Genomic DNA, 15,389 nt, shown 5'->3' on the forward strand with positions numbered 1-15,389 from the left:
ACTTTGGCTTTTTTGGGGTTTTTTTTTGAGCTCCATAGCATCTCAATCAGAGTATAGAATCCCTCAGAGTATACAGCAGGATGGATTTTGGGGCAGGAAGCCAGGGAAATGCTTTGATTTTTAAGGAAAAAAACCAAACAAACCAAGAGAAGAATTGCTTTAAGTGTTGGTGTCTCTCTCCAGGTGGTTTTATCAGCTTCAACGGCTCCTGGCGTGTGCAGGGGATCCTGGCCATGTCCCGCTCCTTGGGAGATTATCCCCTGAAGAACCTCAACGTTGTCATTCCTGACCCTGATATCCTTACCTTTGACTTGGACAAACTGCAGCCAGAGTTCATGATCCTGGCTTCGGATGGGCTGTGGGATGCTTTCAGCAACGAGGAGGCCGTTCGATTCATCAAGGAACGCCTGGATGAGCCCCACTTTGGTGCAAAGAGCATCGTGCTCCAGTCCTTCTACAGAGGGTGTCCTGACAACATCACAGTCATGGTGGTGAAGTTCAGGAACAGCAGCAGAACAGAAGAACAGTAATCACTGGGGGTCCTCTGCCTCACTCTGAACTTCAACCAAACAACTCTGTAACGTTTTAAACGCGGTAGGAAGCTCTAGGAAACGCCACTGAGGTTCTGCAGGGAAGGAGCAGATCCCTCTGGGCTTTGGGCTTTGCAATACAACACCTGCATTCTGAGTGATGATAAGAGTTCAGTTTGTGCCCACCGACCCATCTCCAGTGCCCTTGCTGCTCCTTAAATCTAACTGCAACCTCCCCACTCCCAAATCTTCTTTACAAACCCTCCTTTTGTGTTTGATTCCTCCCCTCTCCTTCTCTCCTTTCCCACACTTTCCTGGGGCTGCTCAGGAGGCTCAGGGAGCTCAGCAGCAAAATGACAGGAATGGTGCTGCCTGACCTCAGAGTGATGCTCTCTCTCCTCTCTCTCCTCTTTCTCACCTTTTTTTTTTCCCCTTTTCTAATCTGCAGTCAGAAGGGTGGATAGGATGAGGTTTGCCATTACTGCTGTGAAGGAGGAAGAGAAGCCAGCTATAACCTTGATGCCACAGAACTGGCTCTCTTGCTTTCTTTAACCTCCCCCTCTCCCTTAAATAAACCCTCAGCAAGCATGTGATTAGGGCTGGCTACAGAGTTACCTGAAGCCACACGTTTATTCAGCCTGTGCATTACTCTGAACAACATTTCTTCTATGCCACGTTGCATCCAACCTCACTCCAGCAAAATACTCTGAGGTCTGACACCTTCTAAATAAAAAAAAAACCAACCCCAACCCAGCTCTGCTGTGCTACAAGAACATCTGTCAGCCACCAGGACTCACCCTGACCTTAGGGGGTTTTGGCATGGACTTTTTGCAGGCATGTAAAGAAAGTGAAGCAAGAAAAAAATTGGGTTTGGTGGTGACTGTTTGGAAAATGAATCAAAACAGTGCATTCCTTAGAGCTCCCTAGATGAAGTCAGGCCTCCTGGAGACTTTTTATACCACTGCAGATTAATTTGTGGTGTTAACCCAGGGAAAACCCACACCAGAACCAGGTTTTGGAATGGTGTATAAATGCCAGGCAGTGTCATTGCCCTGCAGAGAGGAAAATTAATGTTAAATCTAGATGAAACAATGTTTAGATCTAACTTTCAGTATTTAATTGTATTTTGGAATCTGTGACTGCTGTAAATTTCAACAATGACAGTCTGAGGTTGCTGTGTATCTGATGCCTTGGCTGGGGGCTTCGTGATGGAGAGGAGCAGAGCCAGGGCCAGAGCTGCAGGTCAGTATTTTGGATGGCTTTATCCAGACAGTGTCTCAGAGTAATCCTTGGAATCCCCTCCCCACAGAACATGGCCCCAGGTGATCCCCTGAGGCCTCTGAGGTGATTGTGGTTGTCAGTATTTGGGTCCTGAGATGAGTCAGGATGAATGCATTGCCTGACATGGGCTGTGTTCTGGGGAAAGATACAGTGTCACTTGGTTAAAACCTGTCCCCTCTTCCTCATCCCCCAACAACAGCCTCCTTGGGCACACATCCCCCCCTACCAACAACCTTCCTGATCCTTGCCAGGACCTGATCCCACAGCCAGGAGGTGTCCTGGTCGTGCTGAGCAGCTCTGATGCCTCTGGAGGCAGAAATGAAAGAGTGAAAGAACACCAATTCTGCTCCCTGCTGGAGAAGGAATTCCCACCTTAGTCTGTTGGTTTCTGTTCCTGGGTTCTCTTCCCTCCCTTTGTTTGTTTGGGAACAGCTCTGGATTGGATGCTTTGCTGGCACCAGCTGGAGGTTTATAAGGAGCCTTCAGCAGCCTCTTCCCACCCCTGACTCTGAGGAACAGGGAAGTGGAAAGCAGAAGTATGGAAGGATTGGGACTTTTTAACCCTCTTGGACAGAGCAGTCAGTGAATTTTAAATGCAGCTTTGCAGTTAAACTGAGCAGCTCACAGGAAGTGTGAATAATTGCAGAGCTCCTCTGTTATTTTCCTTCCAACCCCAATTATTCTGTGATTCTATGGTTTTATTTTGAAAGGTATTTGAGGTCAGAAGGCTGTGGGGTGAAACCCTGGTGTGGTATTTCCATGGAGGTGTTTCCTCAGCAGTGTTCCAGCAGCAGGATGGGTGCTGCAGGCAGAGCTGGGGCTGTGTGGGGCATTTCCCTTTCCTTTCTCCTTCCCCAGGGAGGGTTCTGTTGTTGGGGTTCTTCTTTGTAGGACACTGACCAGGACATTTGTCTAAACAGCTGCCCAAGGAACAGGAGAATTATCCCACCTTCCTGGGAGCTGTTTCCTGGCCAAGGACATTCCTGCCTCGCCCCTGAGCTTTGGTCAGGAATTTACTTTTGGTTTTATTGCTTTCAAAACCCAGTTAAGGATCCTTTAGGTTTAAAGGTGAAGGACAAATGGAAATGAGCAGCTTTGTGCAGCCTTCCCCACACAATGGCAGTGCCTACCTCTGCTCCCTGCCAGAAGGCTTCTAAGCACCTTGTAATCCCATTCTAAACATTTATAACTTCCCAATCCTGCAGATTTGTGCCAAATTCTGTCAGAATACTTCCAGCTGTTGGCTGACAAGATGTAAGTGATGTCCTTGGGGCTTCTGCAGCCCAACCAAGCCAGGGGCTGAGCCCCAAACAACTTGGGGGTGTTTTGGGTTGGTGGCTCCACACACAGCCATGTGCACAGAGGTGTTCAGAGAAGGGTTTGGTTTTTTTTTGCTGATTTTTTGAGCAGCTCCACTGCTCATCTGCTCCCCAAGGAAGAGCATCCCGTGGCAGAAAAATAATATATTTAAGGTGCTGCCAAAAAACCCCCCAAAAAGCCTCTTCCCTGGGGCCTGAGGTGAACAAATGTACCGTGTCAGGAGTCGTCTGAGGCAGAACTTAAAAAGAATTTGGGCTCTTCCCAGGGATATAATAAAGAGTTTAACTGACACAAAAAGTTTGAAACCTCCTGCCACCCATTGCCTTGCTGCTTGCTGGCTCCTGTCCTGTCCCCGCAGGGCTGGAACTGTCACCCCGGTCCGGTCCCGGTGCTCCGGCTCCGGTGGCTTTACAGCTCCTTCTAGCGGCTGCCCTGCCCCCAGCACCCTCCCCGGGCACTGCTCCTTCAACGAGCAGGTTTTGGGGTGAAAAACGGGGGGTTTCGTGTCCCCAGGGTGGCAGGAGCCCCGGTTTTCTGGTATATAAAATCAATATCCCCTCCCTGCTTAGCAGTGCAGGCGGTCTGGGCACACCGAGGTGGTTCCCCCGGGGAGGGATGGTGACAGAGACATCACCATGAAGGTTCTAAAAAGACAAAATTGGAAAGGAATGAGCCTGTTTTACTGAAGAGAGTGTTTAAAATATAAAATAAAGGCAAAGCCATCAAGGTCAGGGTGTTGACTGCTGACCTGGGAACAGGAGGTCAGGAGCAAAACAGTTTCAGAGACAAACTAACAGTGATGGTGGTGTTAGATCACAACAGTGAGCACTAAAGAGTGGTGTTTGCACCTTGAGGATGAGGGAGTTTTGCTGTTAGCTGCCTCAGAATGTCCATTTAACAGGTTACAGCTTTGCAAGCAGCAATTTGGGAAGTTTTCCCTTTGGGTAAGGTGAAGTTCTGGGTGTCCCTTGGCTCGGGGTGTCCACAAGAATCAAGAAGCTGTTAAGCAAAATGTCTGCAGCCAGAGCAGCTGGAGCTTACCTGAAACCTCCAGCAGAAGCTCACAGGGTGCAATTATTGAGGAAAGTCCTGAAATCCACTTTTCTGAGCAGGTCAGCTCCCAGCTGGCCTCAGTGCTAAGGAAGGACTATGAACTGGCTGAGCAATAGGGAAATAAAGCAATTTTTTTTTCTGCATTTAAATGGCAAACCTATTTTTGAGCTGGGGAGGTGCATCAGTGCTTCTAGGGACAGGGATGCTCAGAAAACCTCTCCAGCTTGTTAAAAAATTAAAAAAAAAACCCACTTCAAAAGCTGTTTGGTGGGAATATTTCAGTGAGCCACTTTAAAAGCACTTCTGGGCACTGCATCTGGAAAGGCTCAGAAAGGAGCCAGGCTCATGATGAACACCCAGAGCTCTGCAGGGTCAGGCTGGAGTTTTAGGAACAAAAATCCTACACAAACCCCAAGAGAAAGGAACCAGGAGGTTCTGGTGATCCATCTGGGTTAAGGAGAGCTTCCAGTTAGTACAACAGCTCTGGGTTCTGTAAGAGCCTCTTCAGGGTCCTTTGTAACATTTTTTCACTGGGTGCCAGGGGTGTTTTTAAGATTTTTATCTTTATGGTGAGCTCAGGGGAGACTTGGAAGTTTCCTCCCAGGCAGGGGAAGGAGTTCCAGAGAGGAGGAGCCAGGACACCCTGGGCTCACCAGAGTTAAAAAAGAAAACAACTCAGCAGGATGAATGCAGCCTGGAAAATTCAACTGGCAGAAAGGACGAGGTGAGCAGAGCTCAGAAAGCTCTCCAGAGGGGTCACAGGGGGTAAACTTTTTAAAGCCTTTATTTTAGAGTGTTTGGTTGTGGGGCTCAGGAGCCACCCCTGCCAAGCTCCCTTCAGCAGAGACTGCAGAAGCTTCCCATCCCCTCCCTACCACCTCTGCCTTAGGCAAACTGTATAAAAAAAAAATGAATAAAACTGTACAAACTTACCAAAATATCCACATAACTCAGAGCAAAATGGAGAGGAACCAATATCTGACAGCCAGAGAGCAAAGCTCTGCTCCCCAGACTCCTTCAACACAACCCACAGACACGGGGCAGGAATTCAGTGGCACAGGAGTTAAACTTTTAATTGAAATTTGAAAGAAATATGAGAAAATTACCATTTTTTCCATGCAGTTGTGGGCTGCCTCCAACGAACTTGCACTGTAGGGCTTTAGTAGTAATTAGAAAAAGAAACCAGAACTTAGGAAAATAACCCAAACCTTCCTTGTCCTGTCAATACTGTCATAGAATAATTCCCCTAAACTCACAGCCTGTTCCCTGGTTCAGTCTGAACTCGCTTGCTCCAGACTGCACACAAAACACTGAAACATTTTTGCTTTTTAGTTTTTGAACTAACACACACTTGAGATTTTACCCTATAAACCCCTTTTGCTCTCCACCCAGCAGCACTTCCCAGATTATCACCAGACTTTTCAAGTCAGAAAGCCCCAAACTTCTCACATCCACATCCCAAGCAGTGGGAATTCTGATTTCAGAGCTTTCTGAACCACCTGCCCCAAAAAAGAAGAATCTTAGGATTTGGGAAGATCTTAGCCTGTGGTTTAGGCTTCATTTTTAGTCCAGTATCAGCAGATGCAAGAAAACTTGGGCCCACCACTGACTTTTAACACATCAGTTCCCAACCTTAAGCTTTTCTTACCTCTCTGCTCACACTAAAAACTTTCCTGTTCCTTCCTTTAAGCTTAGGTATAAATTTTTATGGTCTTTTAAGCAATAGTAGGGTCAGACTCAAACCAGTTGGAAATGGCTCAAAAACACAACCCAAGAGCAGGAATATTTTCCAATGTCAGTTTCTTGCAGAACTGATGCCACTTGAGGTCCCAGTTTCAGGTGGCATGAAGAGATGTCTGTGTTTAAAAGGAAAAGTCTGTGAGCAGTGGGGAGGTTTGGGGTGGTGCCCAGCCTGCCCAGCTCTGGGATTCTCCTGTCTAAGTCTCTCCCCAGGAGCTCTCTGCTTTATCCACTTCTTGAACATCCAGAGTCTTTCCTCATGACATTTTTTTTCTTGGAGAAAGCAATACAAAGTGTGTTGTGGTGTCAGTGTTCTGCTGACAGAATAATTTATTTCTAACTACTGAACATGGCTTACATAAAAAAAAGGGAGCTTTAGGGTTTTTTTTTGCTTTTTTTTTTGAGCTGTATAAACAATCAAAGAACAAGTTCAAGATTCCTCCCAGAGCTCTCAGGATCTGACCACTCTACAACAATCAAACCACAGATCCTACAGGAACAGCTGTAGTTTCTAGGGATACAACAGCTTTCTTCCCTCCGTTATGCAATACTGTACCTTTAGCTCTTTAGTTCACCAAAAAAATTCTATTTTTGAAAACCTTTGACCTTAACATCTTAGAACACTGACACCTGAAATACTCCTCTAGAGGGTATCGTCCCCAAGACCTCATTTTTATAGCTAAAATAAAAGAACACCTCCTGTAATTCCATCAGCAAACCACGTGCAGTTGACAAGACAGCAAAAACTCACTACTGACCACAAGGTAACAAGAAAAAAAAACCAAACCTGGTGAAACCTCAACCTTGGTACTAGAGGTTTCTGCACCTCTGCTAATTTGTCTCTAAGAGACGATGTGAAAGCCAGCCAAATGTAAATACATCACCACATCCCAGCTGTAGTACAGTCAGGTGGCAGTGCTCTGTCATTCTAGGTGTACAGGATGTCACTGTAGTATCCTCCCTGTGTAGTGGATGTTATCAAGAGTAATCATGTCCCTGCAACTGCAAATCCTGTATTCTTGTCTATTAGAAGTGTAAAGTACTGAAAATCTTGGCCTTGCTGATATGAATAAAGTGATTCAAATACACATCTTTACAGATACACAGCAGTTTGTCTTCTTTAAGGAATACTGATCTTACAATGTCTTTTCCTTTTAAAAGCTGTTTAGGAACAGATCTCAAGTCATGCTATAAATGCATCTGAATCCTCCCAAGGTGGGTCCAGAACTCTGGGTGTGTACACGTGGGGTTTGATGAGCCCACTGGAGCAGAGATCTCTGGTAACTGAGCTGTGCAGCCAGCCCAGGAACGTCAGCAGAAATCAAAGAAGTTCCATTTCCTACATAGATTCAGACACCCAGAGTGCAGCCCCGGGTCAGAATTTCCCACCCAGGAGACCCACGGGCTGCTCACCCCCTCAGGATGACTCTGGAGGTGTTTAAATAAGAAAGTGGAACCCTCTGGGAAGGGCTGCAGGGGGGAAACATTGCCAGAAAAAAACCCAAAACAGGTTGTTGAGTAGAGAACAAATACTTGAGGGTGGCAAAGGATGGTGCAGTTCCCAAAAGAATCTTAAAAACCCACGTAGGAATTTGGAAGCACCTTCAGAGTCAGATTATTTTTTTTTTTTTTTTGCATAACTGTGATTCCTTGTTGACTTTTCATACATTCCACAAGGTTTGGGAAGGAATCCTGAGGTTCCAGCAGAGCAGGAGGAGAAGTGTCAGAGGAAGGCTGGGCAGTGTATTCCAAAGTCTCCTGCAGGTGGAGGATGCCTGGATGGAAAGGGCACTGCCAACACCTACAGATTTAGTTTAAGAAGATGAGAGAGTCCCTGAGGAATGCTGCCCTTGCAGTCTGGCCCCAGCAGCACAACCCTTCTGCACTCCAAATCTTCTCTGCAGCTCTGGTTTTGCTTTGTGTTGCCCTGGACTGGAAATGGTTTTGCACAGAAGAGGCTGAAGTTTATATTTTAATACTCAAGGGCAAGTAACTGAAGTGTCTGATGACAAATCCTGCCAAAACCTGATTATTTCACTGGATGTCATGCCATGGACTGCAATCAGTTGTCTGTACTTACAGGCATCAAAATTAATTTTATAAAGAAAGAATTTATTCTCTTCTGGAATACTGATGTTGACTTTAAGAATATTTAAGCAAATTCCCACATAAACATCCTCGAATTTGATGGGTTTGATGTGACTCATCAGGTCATAAATCCTCAGAACCAGCTTGGCATCCAGGATGTAACCCATCCCACTGCAGTAGGGAGGGTACAGCCTGAAGGGATACTCAGCATAGGAGATGTAGGTTTTTTGGTAAAAACCTCTGTAGGCAAAGTTCTCTCTAAAAGGATAACCAGTGAAAACGTTTTCTGAGGAATTGAGCTTCAGGAGGAGTTTTATCAAGTTGGGGGTGTTGATGAAGACATCAGTGTCAGTCTTCATGAGGAACCTGGTGTTGGAACAGAACTCAGTGACCCACCTGAAGGCCATGATGGTTTTCAGGGTAAGGTTGTCATAAGTGTCCAGAAAATCCTGGCGAATGATGTCACCATAGAGGATGCTCTCATCTTCCACTGACAGAGCTGCAGGGTTGTCCTCCCTGGCAGTGTCCTCACCCAGTAAGAAGAGGGTCAGAACCCGATGTCCCCACCAGAAGTTCTGGGATCCCCAGGTGATCCTGATGGCCTGCCTTGACCTCACATCCCTGGGACGTGAAGACACCAAGATGACCAGGAAGGGATTGATGTCTTTGCATTCCTGGTGTTCCCGCAGGGTGAAGAGGTAATTCTGCTTGTAAACTGGTTCATACTCATAAAAATACATCAGGTTTGGGTGCTCAATCACAGGGCTGGAGTAAAACGTTACGTACCAGATTGTTAGGATGGAAAAGACAAGGAGAAACAAAAAAACACATTTTAATGGTCTCATACACATGACCCCAGCTGGAACAGGGTAAGAACTGCTTTGCAGAAAGGCATCAGTGACCTTCAAAATCCACAGCAGGAGTTCTGAAGCATCTTTCCTGCTGAAAAAGAAATGCAGAAGTAATATTCAGGGTGTGATTATTCAAATAGTGACTTTTTTTTTTTTTCCCCCTTGTCTGAAGAGTCAGCTGAAAGCTGTGGTGTGATATAATGAAGACAAAGCTGAGACTCAGCTGCTCCAGGCACCACAAATCAATGCTGCACCCAGAAAGAAGCAGGAGCAGAGGCTGAGCATGGACTGAAACCTCAGAGCTTTCACCTTGGGTAAACCTGAGCACTGCAGAAGATCAGAGTGTGAGCCCAGAGATCTGTGTGATGGCTTCCACACCATCACATCTCCAGGAATACAGTGTGCAAAGGCTAATGGCTGCAAAGTGCTCAGAGAACTGGATCATAGAATCATAGAATCATAGAACTGGCTGGGTTGGAAGGGAGCTCAGAGATCATCAAGTCCAACCCTTGATCCACTCCCCCCGTGGTTCCCAGCCCATGGCACTCAGTGCCACATCCAGGCTCTTTGGAAAGATCTCCAGACACGGAGAATCCACTACTTCCCTGGGCAGCCCATTCCAATGCCTGATCACCCTCTCCAGAAAGAAATTCTTTCTCATCTCCAACCTAAACCTCCCCTGGCACAACTTGAGACCCTTTGTGCCCTCTTGTCTTGCTGAGAGTTGCCTGGGAAAAGAGCCCAACCCCCCCCTGGCTCCAACCTCCTTTCAGGGAGTTGGAGAGAGTGATGAGGTCTCCCCTGAGCCTCCTCTTCTCCAGCCTCAACACCCCCAGCTCCCTCAGCCCTTCCTCACAGCAATTCTGCTGGATCCCTTCACAGCCTCCTTGCTCTTCTCTGCACCTGCTCCAGCACCTCAAGCTCCTTCCTGAACTTCCTGAGGGGCCCAGAACTGGACACAGGACTCAAGCTGTGGCCTCACCAGGGCTGAGCACAGGAGCAGAATCCCTTCCCTGGACCTGCTGGCCACGCTGTTCCTGAGCCAGCCCAGGATGCCATTGGCCTTCTTGGCCACCTGGGCACACTGCTGCCTCCTCTTCAGCTTCCTGGCAATCCAGAATGTTGATGTTGATGGATGTTGATGGCTTCAAAAAACTGTAATTTATTTTCAAGAAAGGAAGTTTTACTCGTTGTTATAAACTGGAGCAAATCAGCCACAGAAGCAGGTAAAAAGAGCAGCTCCAGCAAATATTTCATCCCTCATTTAAGGGAGGGATTGTGGGGGAGAAGGAGACCCTCAGCTTCCTCAGGAGCTGCGGATGTGCCAGCACAAACCTGTCCCCATAGACTGAGCCCTGACACTGCCCCAAGAAATGGCTCCTCCCACACCGTGGCAACACTACACGGCAATCATTTCATTTCTAATCCGTGCTAATTACACAAAATGATTTACTAAAGGGGCACTGCAACCAGTTTTGTCACAGCAGCTTTGCAGCTGACCTAACGGGAGCAGCAGGGAATCCACTGCAGCACGTGAGCTTCATGTCTGACAAGAACTTTTGGAAATTCTTCTAATATTTGCCATTTAAACAAAACAAGGTGCTACAGAATCCTCCTGCCACTCCCATCTACTCAGGTTTTAAAGAAGAAAAGATCCCATCTCTCTCTGGAGACATTCAAAGCCCAGCCTGGATGCCATCCTCTGCACCTTGCTCCAGATGAACCTGGGTGGGAAGATGATCTCAGAAGTCCCTGATTATTTTCATTATTATTTTCATGAGATGTCTACAAAAAGGCTACAGACTCTGTTTGCAGCTGGGCTCAGCTCACACCAGACACACAGGAACCAGCCCTTGGCACAAGAGATGGAGATGACCCAAAGCCTTTTTTTGGTGGGATGCACACATCTTGCTCTGGAGTCCAGGTGCTTCCAAACCCCTGTGGAGCCCAAGCAGAAAACACTGAAACCAACACAGCTTTTCCAAACTTGAGTTTTCAGATGGAATCTGAATTATTTCAAGTGGAATAAACCCTCTGTTTTGCAGTGCTGAACTTGACTGTTATTCCTTTAAAACTACATAAGCTGTGAACGTCTCTTTCAAGATCTTTTAGCCAAAATAATTGCAGTGTCTTTACTGTGGGAGTTCCAAGTGGTTTCTAATGTTTGCATTAATAACATTTACCTTGCTCTGTAAAGTATCCACAAAAACACAGTGGGGACAAAGGAAGGTTCAATTTCCCAGCACAGCTAATTACTATTTAACTTCTCTTTGAAAAGATCACTGCAGGGCTTCTAAATGTTTCATGTGGAAAAAAAAAAAAAAAATCCCAAAAGGGACACAGACCACTACAATTGAGGTGAACTGGAGCTGCCAGAGCCCATCTGCTTCTTGTATTCCTGTGCATGATGTGAATTTAAGTGTATGGTCACTTAAAGGCAGCCTTTGGAGCCCTGCCAGGAGTGATGCACAGCACTTAAAAGGTATTAAAAGCAATTTGATACAAAAAAACCCTATTTAAATGGAAGAATTTCAGCCTGATCCCTCTCAAAGCTGGGGAACTCCAAACCCACTGCATGGCTAAAAGGAGCCAAGCCTGCTTTCAAGGTACCTCACAAACCTGTAGATGAACAAGTCATTTGCCCCTGTGCTCAGCCCTGGTGAGGCCACACCTCGAGTCCTGTGTCCAGTTCTGGGCCCCTCAGTTCAGGAAGGAGATTGAGGTGCTGGAGCAGGTGCAGAGAAGAGCAAGGAGGCTGTGAAGGGATCCAGCAGAATTGCTGTGAGGAAGGGCTGAGGGAGCTGGGGGTGTTGAGGCTGGAGAAGAGGAGGCTCAGGGGAGACCTCATCACTCTCTGCAACTCCCTGAAAGGAGGTTGGAGCCAGGGGGGGTTGGGCTCTTTTCCCAGGCAACTCTCAGCAAGACAAGAGGGCACAAAGGGTCTCAAGTTGTGCCAGGGGAGGTTTAGGTTGGAGATGAGAAAGAATTTCTTTCTGGAGAGGGTGATCAGGCATTGGAATGGGCTGCCCAGGGAAGGAGTGGATTCTCCGTGTCTGGAGATCTTTCCAAAGAGCCTGGATGTGGCACTGAGTGCCATGGGCTGGGAACCACGGGGGGAGTGGATCAAGGGTTGGACTTGATGATCTCTGAGGTCCCTTCCAACCCAGCCCATTCTATGATTCTATGATTTTATTATAAACTTCTTAACTTGACCAATGTCCTAGAATCTCAGAAATTTGATGTTGATTTGCTTCTTTTCCTCCAGAAAGATGAAACATCTGTAAGTAAAACAGAAGTTTGGCAAGAGCAGGGGAAATGATCATCAAGCCTGTTTGAAGTGCACTTAGGGAAGTTGATTATAACCACAAAAACCCCCTCAAATCTGCCAAGCTGGTATTTACTCCATGGCTTTATGGGAGAAAATATAATTAAAGTGCTCAGTTCTTCTCTCTTTCTAACTTCACTTGTAGTGAACAATATGAAAAACACATCCTGGAGGAAAATAATGTGTTATGTGTTTTATATAAATGACATTTCTCAAGGTTTTCTCAAGGTTTGATGATCAATTTGAAGCAAAAGCATAAAGTTTGATCAGTTCCTGACTAGTGGAAAAATCAGTTGTTTCTGATGGAGGAAAAAACCCTGATTATAAGGATTTTGATTCTTTATGGACCGAACATCCAGACAGAACATGGACAGGACATGATTACATTTTGAGCAGCAGAACTGGAAACCATCATCACTGAGAGCAGAACTCTGACTTCAAACACGTGCAGCAAAGACTCAGAGGACAAAGCAAAGGAGCAGCTCTAACCACAGCCCTTGACCTCTTTTTTTACTATTTCAAATGCTTAAAACAAAGTTGTGAGGCTGAAGCAGTGAGGCCTGAAAGCTGAGTGTTTGCTGGGAGGTGGTGCCACTGCAGACCTTCCAGCTACACCCAGGACAGGTTCTCCACCACTTTTTCTGACAGGTTTTGCCTTCCAGTTGCAGGGGAAGCAGCAGCTCTCTGGGAACACCTTCCCTTGCTGCCCAACTCACACAGAGGAGTGGTGAGATTCTGCTGAGAGGTAAAATGATCAACTCTAAAGCAAACAGAACAAGTACCAGGCATGCTCTGCAGTCATTTGTAATTTCTCACACTCTGCTCTAAGGGGGTGTCACTCTTCACAGGAAAAAGGTGGCACACAGATTCACTGAGGTGTAATAACTGCAATAGCCAGTGGAGAGTCAAACTTAAAGGTCAAAAAAATTACCATTTTTATACAGTTAGATGTACAAAAAGTAAACGCTTTTTTTTTTTTTAAAGCTGGCTGAAGAAATCATTTTGAAAGATGCTGCTCTCCCTGGCTGCTTCTCTCCACGTGCTTTCCTGCAATGAGAAACTGGGGGAAGTTCTGCAAGACTTGGGCCATGCTGATCGTTACCACACACCATTTGCTCTCATTCAGACTGCCCAGGCCACCTCAATTCTCTGTTTTCGGCGATTATTCACGGCAAGTAGAGTAATTAAGAGGTAAAACCCCCCAAAATAGTTAAATTCATTTAATACGAGGAAACTTGCTGCCCCCTGCTGAAACCATGTGAACATTTAAAGCCATTTAAGTGTTTTCTAGTTAAATAAAATAGAAAAAAAAAGAAGAGTGACGGGAGAAGCGTTCGGCGTTCCCCGAGCTGCTCCTTCCCCGCGACCCACACCCCCGGCCCGCCCGAACCTCCCCCGCCCGTTCCCTGGGGATGGGCTCTCCTCGGCCGCCGGTCCCGTTACCGTTATCGCTGCCGGTACCGGTGCTGGTGGCGGTTCGGTTGACAGCGGTGGGGCGGGAGCGGATGGATGGCAGGACGGAGAGGAAGCGGGGGCCGGGGGGTTGCCGTGGGCACCGCGAAGTGGCCGCCGCCTCCGCCGCCTCCTCCTCCGCTTCCCCTCCTTCTCCTCCGCCTCCGGGCAGCGGAGCGGGGCAGGGGAAGGCCCCGGGAAGGTGGTGGTGGTGCCGAGGAATGGTCTCCTAGGGTAGGGGATGGCGCTGAGGGCTCCCGATGGTTCCTGCTCTGAAAAAGCGGAGCTGGGAGTGAAGGGGTTGCAGGGATGAGGAGATGGGTGTTGGGAAATCCAACCCACTGCTATTCACTCCCCGAATGACTGCACTGAAGCCGCGGTGGAACATCCGGAGGATTCACATCATTTACATACAGTTTACGAAAGGTTTTCTGTCAAAGTTTGAGTTGATGGCAAATCAGCTGTCTCGGTTTTATTGCTCTGTTTTGGGGTTTTTTTGTTTTTAAGCAGAGCGTAGAGGCAAAGCCTACACAAGCAAGATGTAGCCTCACCCCGGCAGAGCAAATCCTCCTTTGTGTACTTGTGTACTTGTGTCCAGGGTGGCTTTCTCATCCTTTCAGTCTCCTTTGGGTGCAAACGCAGGTTTAGAGCCTGCTGGGTCTTGTGCAGCTGCCTGGGGCTCTGCTCTGATCTCACCACGGTGCAGAATGGCCCCAAGTGGCTCTGCATCACAGACCCTGGCTCTGAACCTAACTCAGGTTTGGCTTAGGTACAGTTAAAAACTGGAAGACTGGAGTCTCCAGCAGCCATCTGTTCTGTCCTGGAGAGAAATTATTGTTTAAGTGATAGTCTGATGTCATAAAACAACAGCAGAGACTGTAAATTCTGGATGCACTTGGAGCAAACACACTGAGTAATCTTTAAATTATGGTGTGACCCAGGGCATGGACCATCCATCCTCTCTGTCACAGCTGACAAAGAAGGGAGGTTCTGCCCTTGGTTGAGATAACCATATTTCAGATGAATGGCATGCAAGCTTGCAGGGAACTGCAATTCATTTGACCATGTTAACAATGTGCTTTGCTTCATTTCCTGCCTCTCCATCATCTGATGCATTCATACACCTTATTTATTAAGAAATGCAAACCCTTTGTTGCCCCCTTTGATACGTCATGACCTGCTCCTGAAAAAATTCCTACACATAATCCAGGTGTGTTACTAAATATGAAAAATCTGCAAGGGTGAGTATGTCACTGTCAGCTGTTGTTGCCTCAGATTAGTTCTGGTATAACCCTTTCAGCTTCCAGAGAAACCAGATTATAACTTGTCTGTCAGGGCTGGGGTTTATTTCACACAACGTGTGGAATGGCTGAGCAACCCCGGGTTGTAATTATCAGAATGATTACCTGATCAGTCAGCAGCACATTTGGCCAGAAGACCTTTACATCTCCTTGCTGATTGTGTGCTTGCTGAAGTGAAAACAAATGGCACTACCTAAGCTTGGTAAATAAAAAAGGGTTGATAAGTATTGCTGCATTGGGCTGTGTGGGACCCACTCAGTCAAAAAAAAAAAAAGGGGGGGGGGTTCAATATGAATTAAATGATTTTATCCTAAATTTTCTATCCTGTAAATTTTAATTCTCCCATTTAGAATGCTGGCCAAAAAATCTTTTGATCAAGATTCAGTTATTTCCTTTCCTGAAGGGTATCTTGACTGCAGGCCAGTGAGCAAGAAGAGATGAGAGCATA

At 46.7% G+C, this 15,389-nt stretch overlaps 2 protein-coding genes across 7 annotated transcripts in view; one reads left to right on the plus strand and one right to left on the minus strand.

The window, feature by feature from the left end:
* PPM1L (protein phosphatase, Mg2+/Mn2+ dependent 1L) overlaps window positions 1–7,010 on the plus strand; it is a 76,537-nt gene extending 69,527 nt beyond the window's left edge. For all 4 annotated transcript variants that reach the window (XM_030456000.1, XM_030456003.1, XM_030456002.1 and 1 more), the window contains exon 4: window positions 184–7,010. In XM_030456000.1, the coding sequence (XP_030311860.1) occupies window positions 184–530 (347 nt within the window). In that variant the 3' untranslated portion in view covers window positions 531–7,010. The remainder of the gene's footprint in view (window positions 1–183) is intronic.
* On the minus strand, window positions 3,203–13,956 carry B3GALNT1 (beta-1,3-N-acetylgalactosaminyltransferase 1 (globoside blood group)). Of its 3 annotated transcripts, XR_003987885.1 has the most exons (3): window positions 13,632–13,956; window positions 8,915–8,954; window positions 8,687–8,777 (listed from the first exon to the last, which is right to left on the minus strand). XR_003987885.1 is itself a non-coding variant. In XM_030456005.1 (2 exons), the coding sequence occupies exon 2, from the start codon at window positions 8,861–8,863 to the stop codon at window positions 7,904–7,906; it is 960 nt and encodes a 319-aa protein (XP_030311865.1). In that variant the 5' UTR covers window positions 8,864–8,951; window positions 13,632–13,956; the 3' UTR covers window positions 3,203–7,903. The 3 variants fall into 3 exon arrangements, 2 of the variants coding, with proteins under 2 accessions (XP_030311865.1, XP_030311864.1); XM_030456005.1 differs by having other exon boundaries at window positions 3,203–8,951; XM_030456004.1 differs by having other exon boundaries at window positions 3,203–8,954.
* Between the last annotated feature and the right edge of the window lie 1,433 nt (window positions 13,957–15,389).

Source organism: Calypte anna, chromosome 9, assembly GCF_003957555.1.
Source record: "Calypte anna isolate BGI_N300 chromosome 9, bCalAnn1_v1.p, whole genome shotgun sequence".
In the NCBI taxonomy this organism is placed as follows: domain Eukaryota; kingdom Metazoa; phylum Chordata; class Aves; order Apodiformes; family Trochilidae; genus Calypte; species Calypte anna.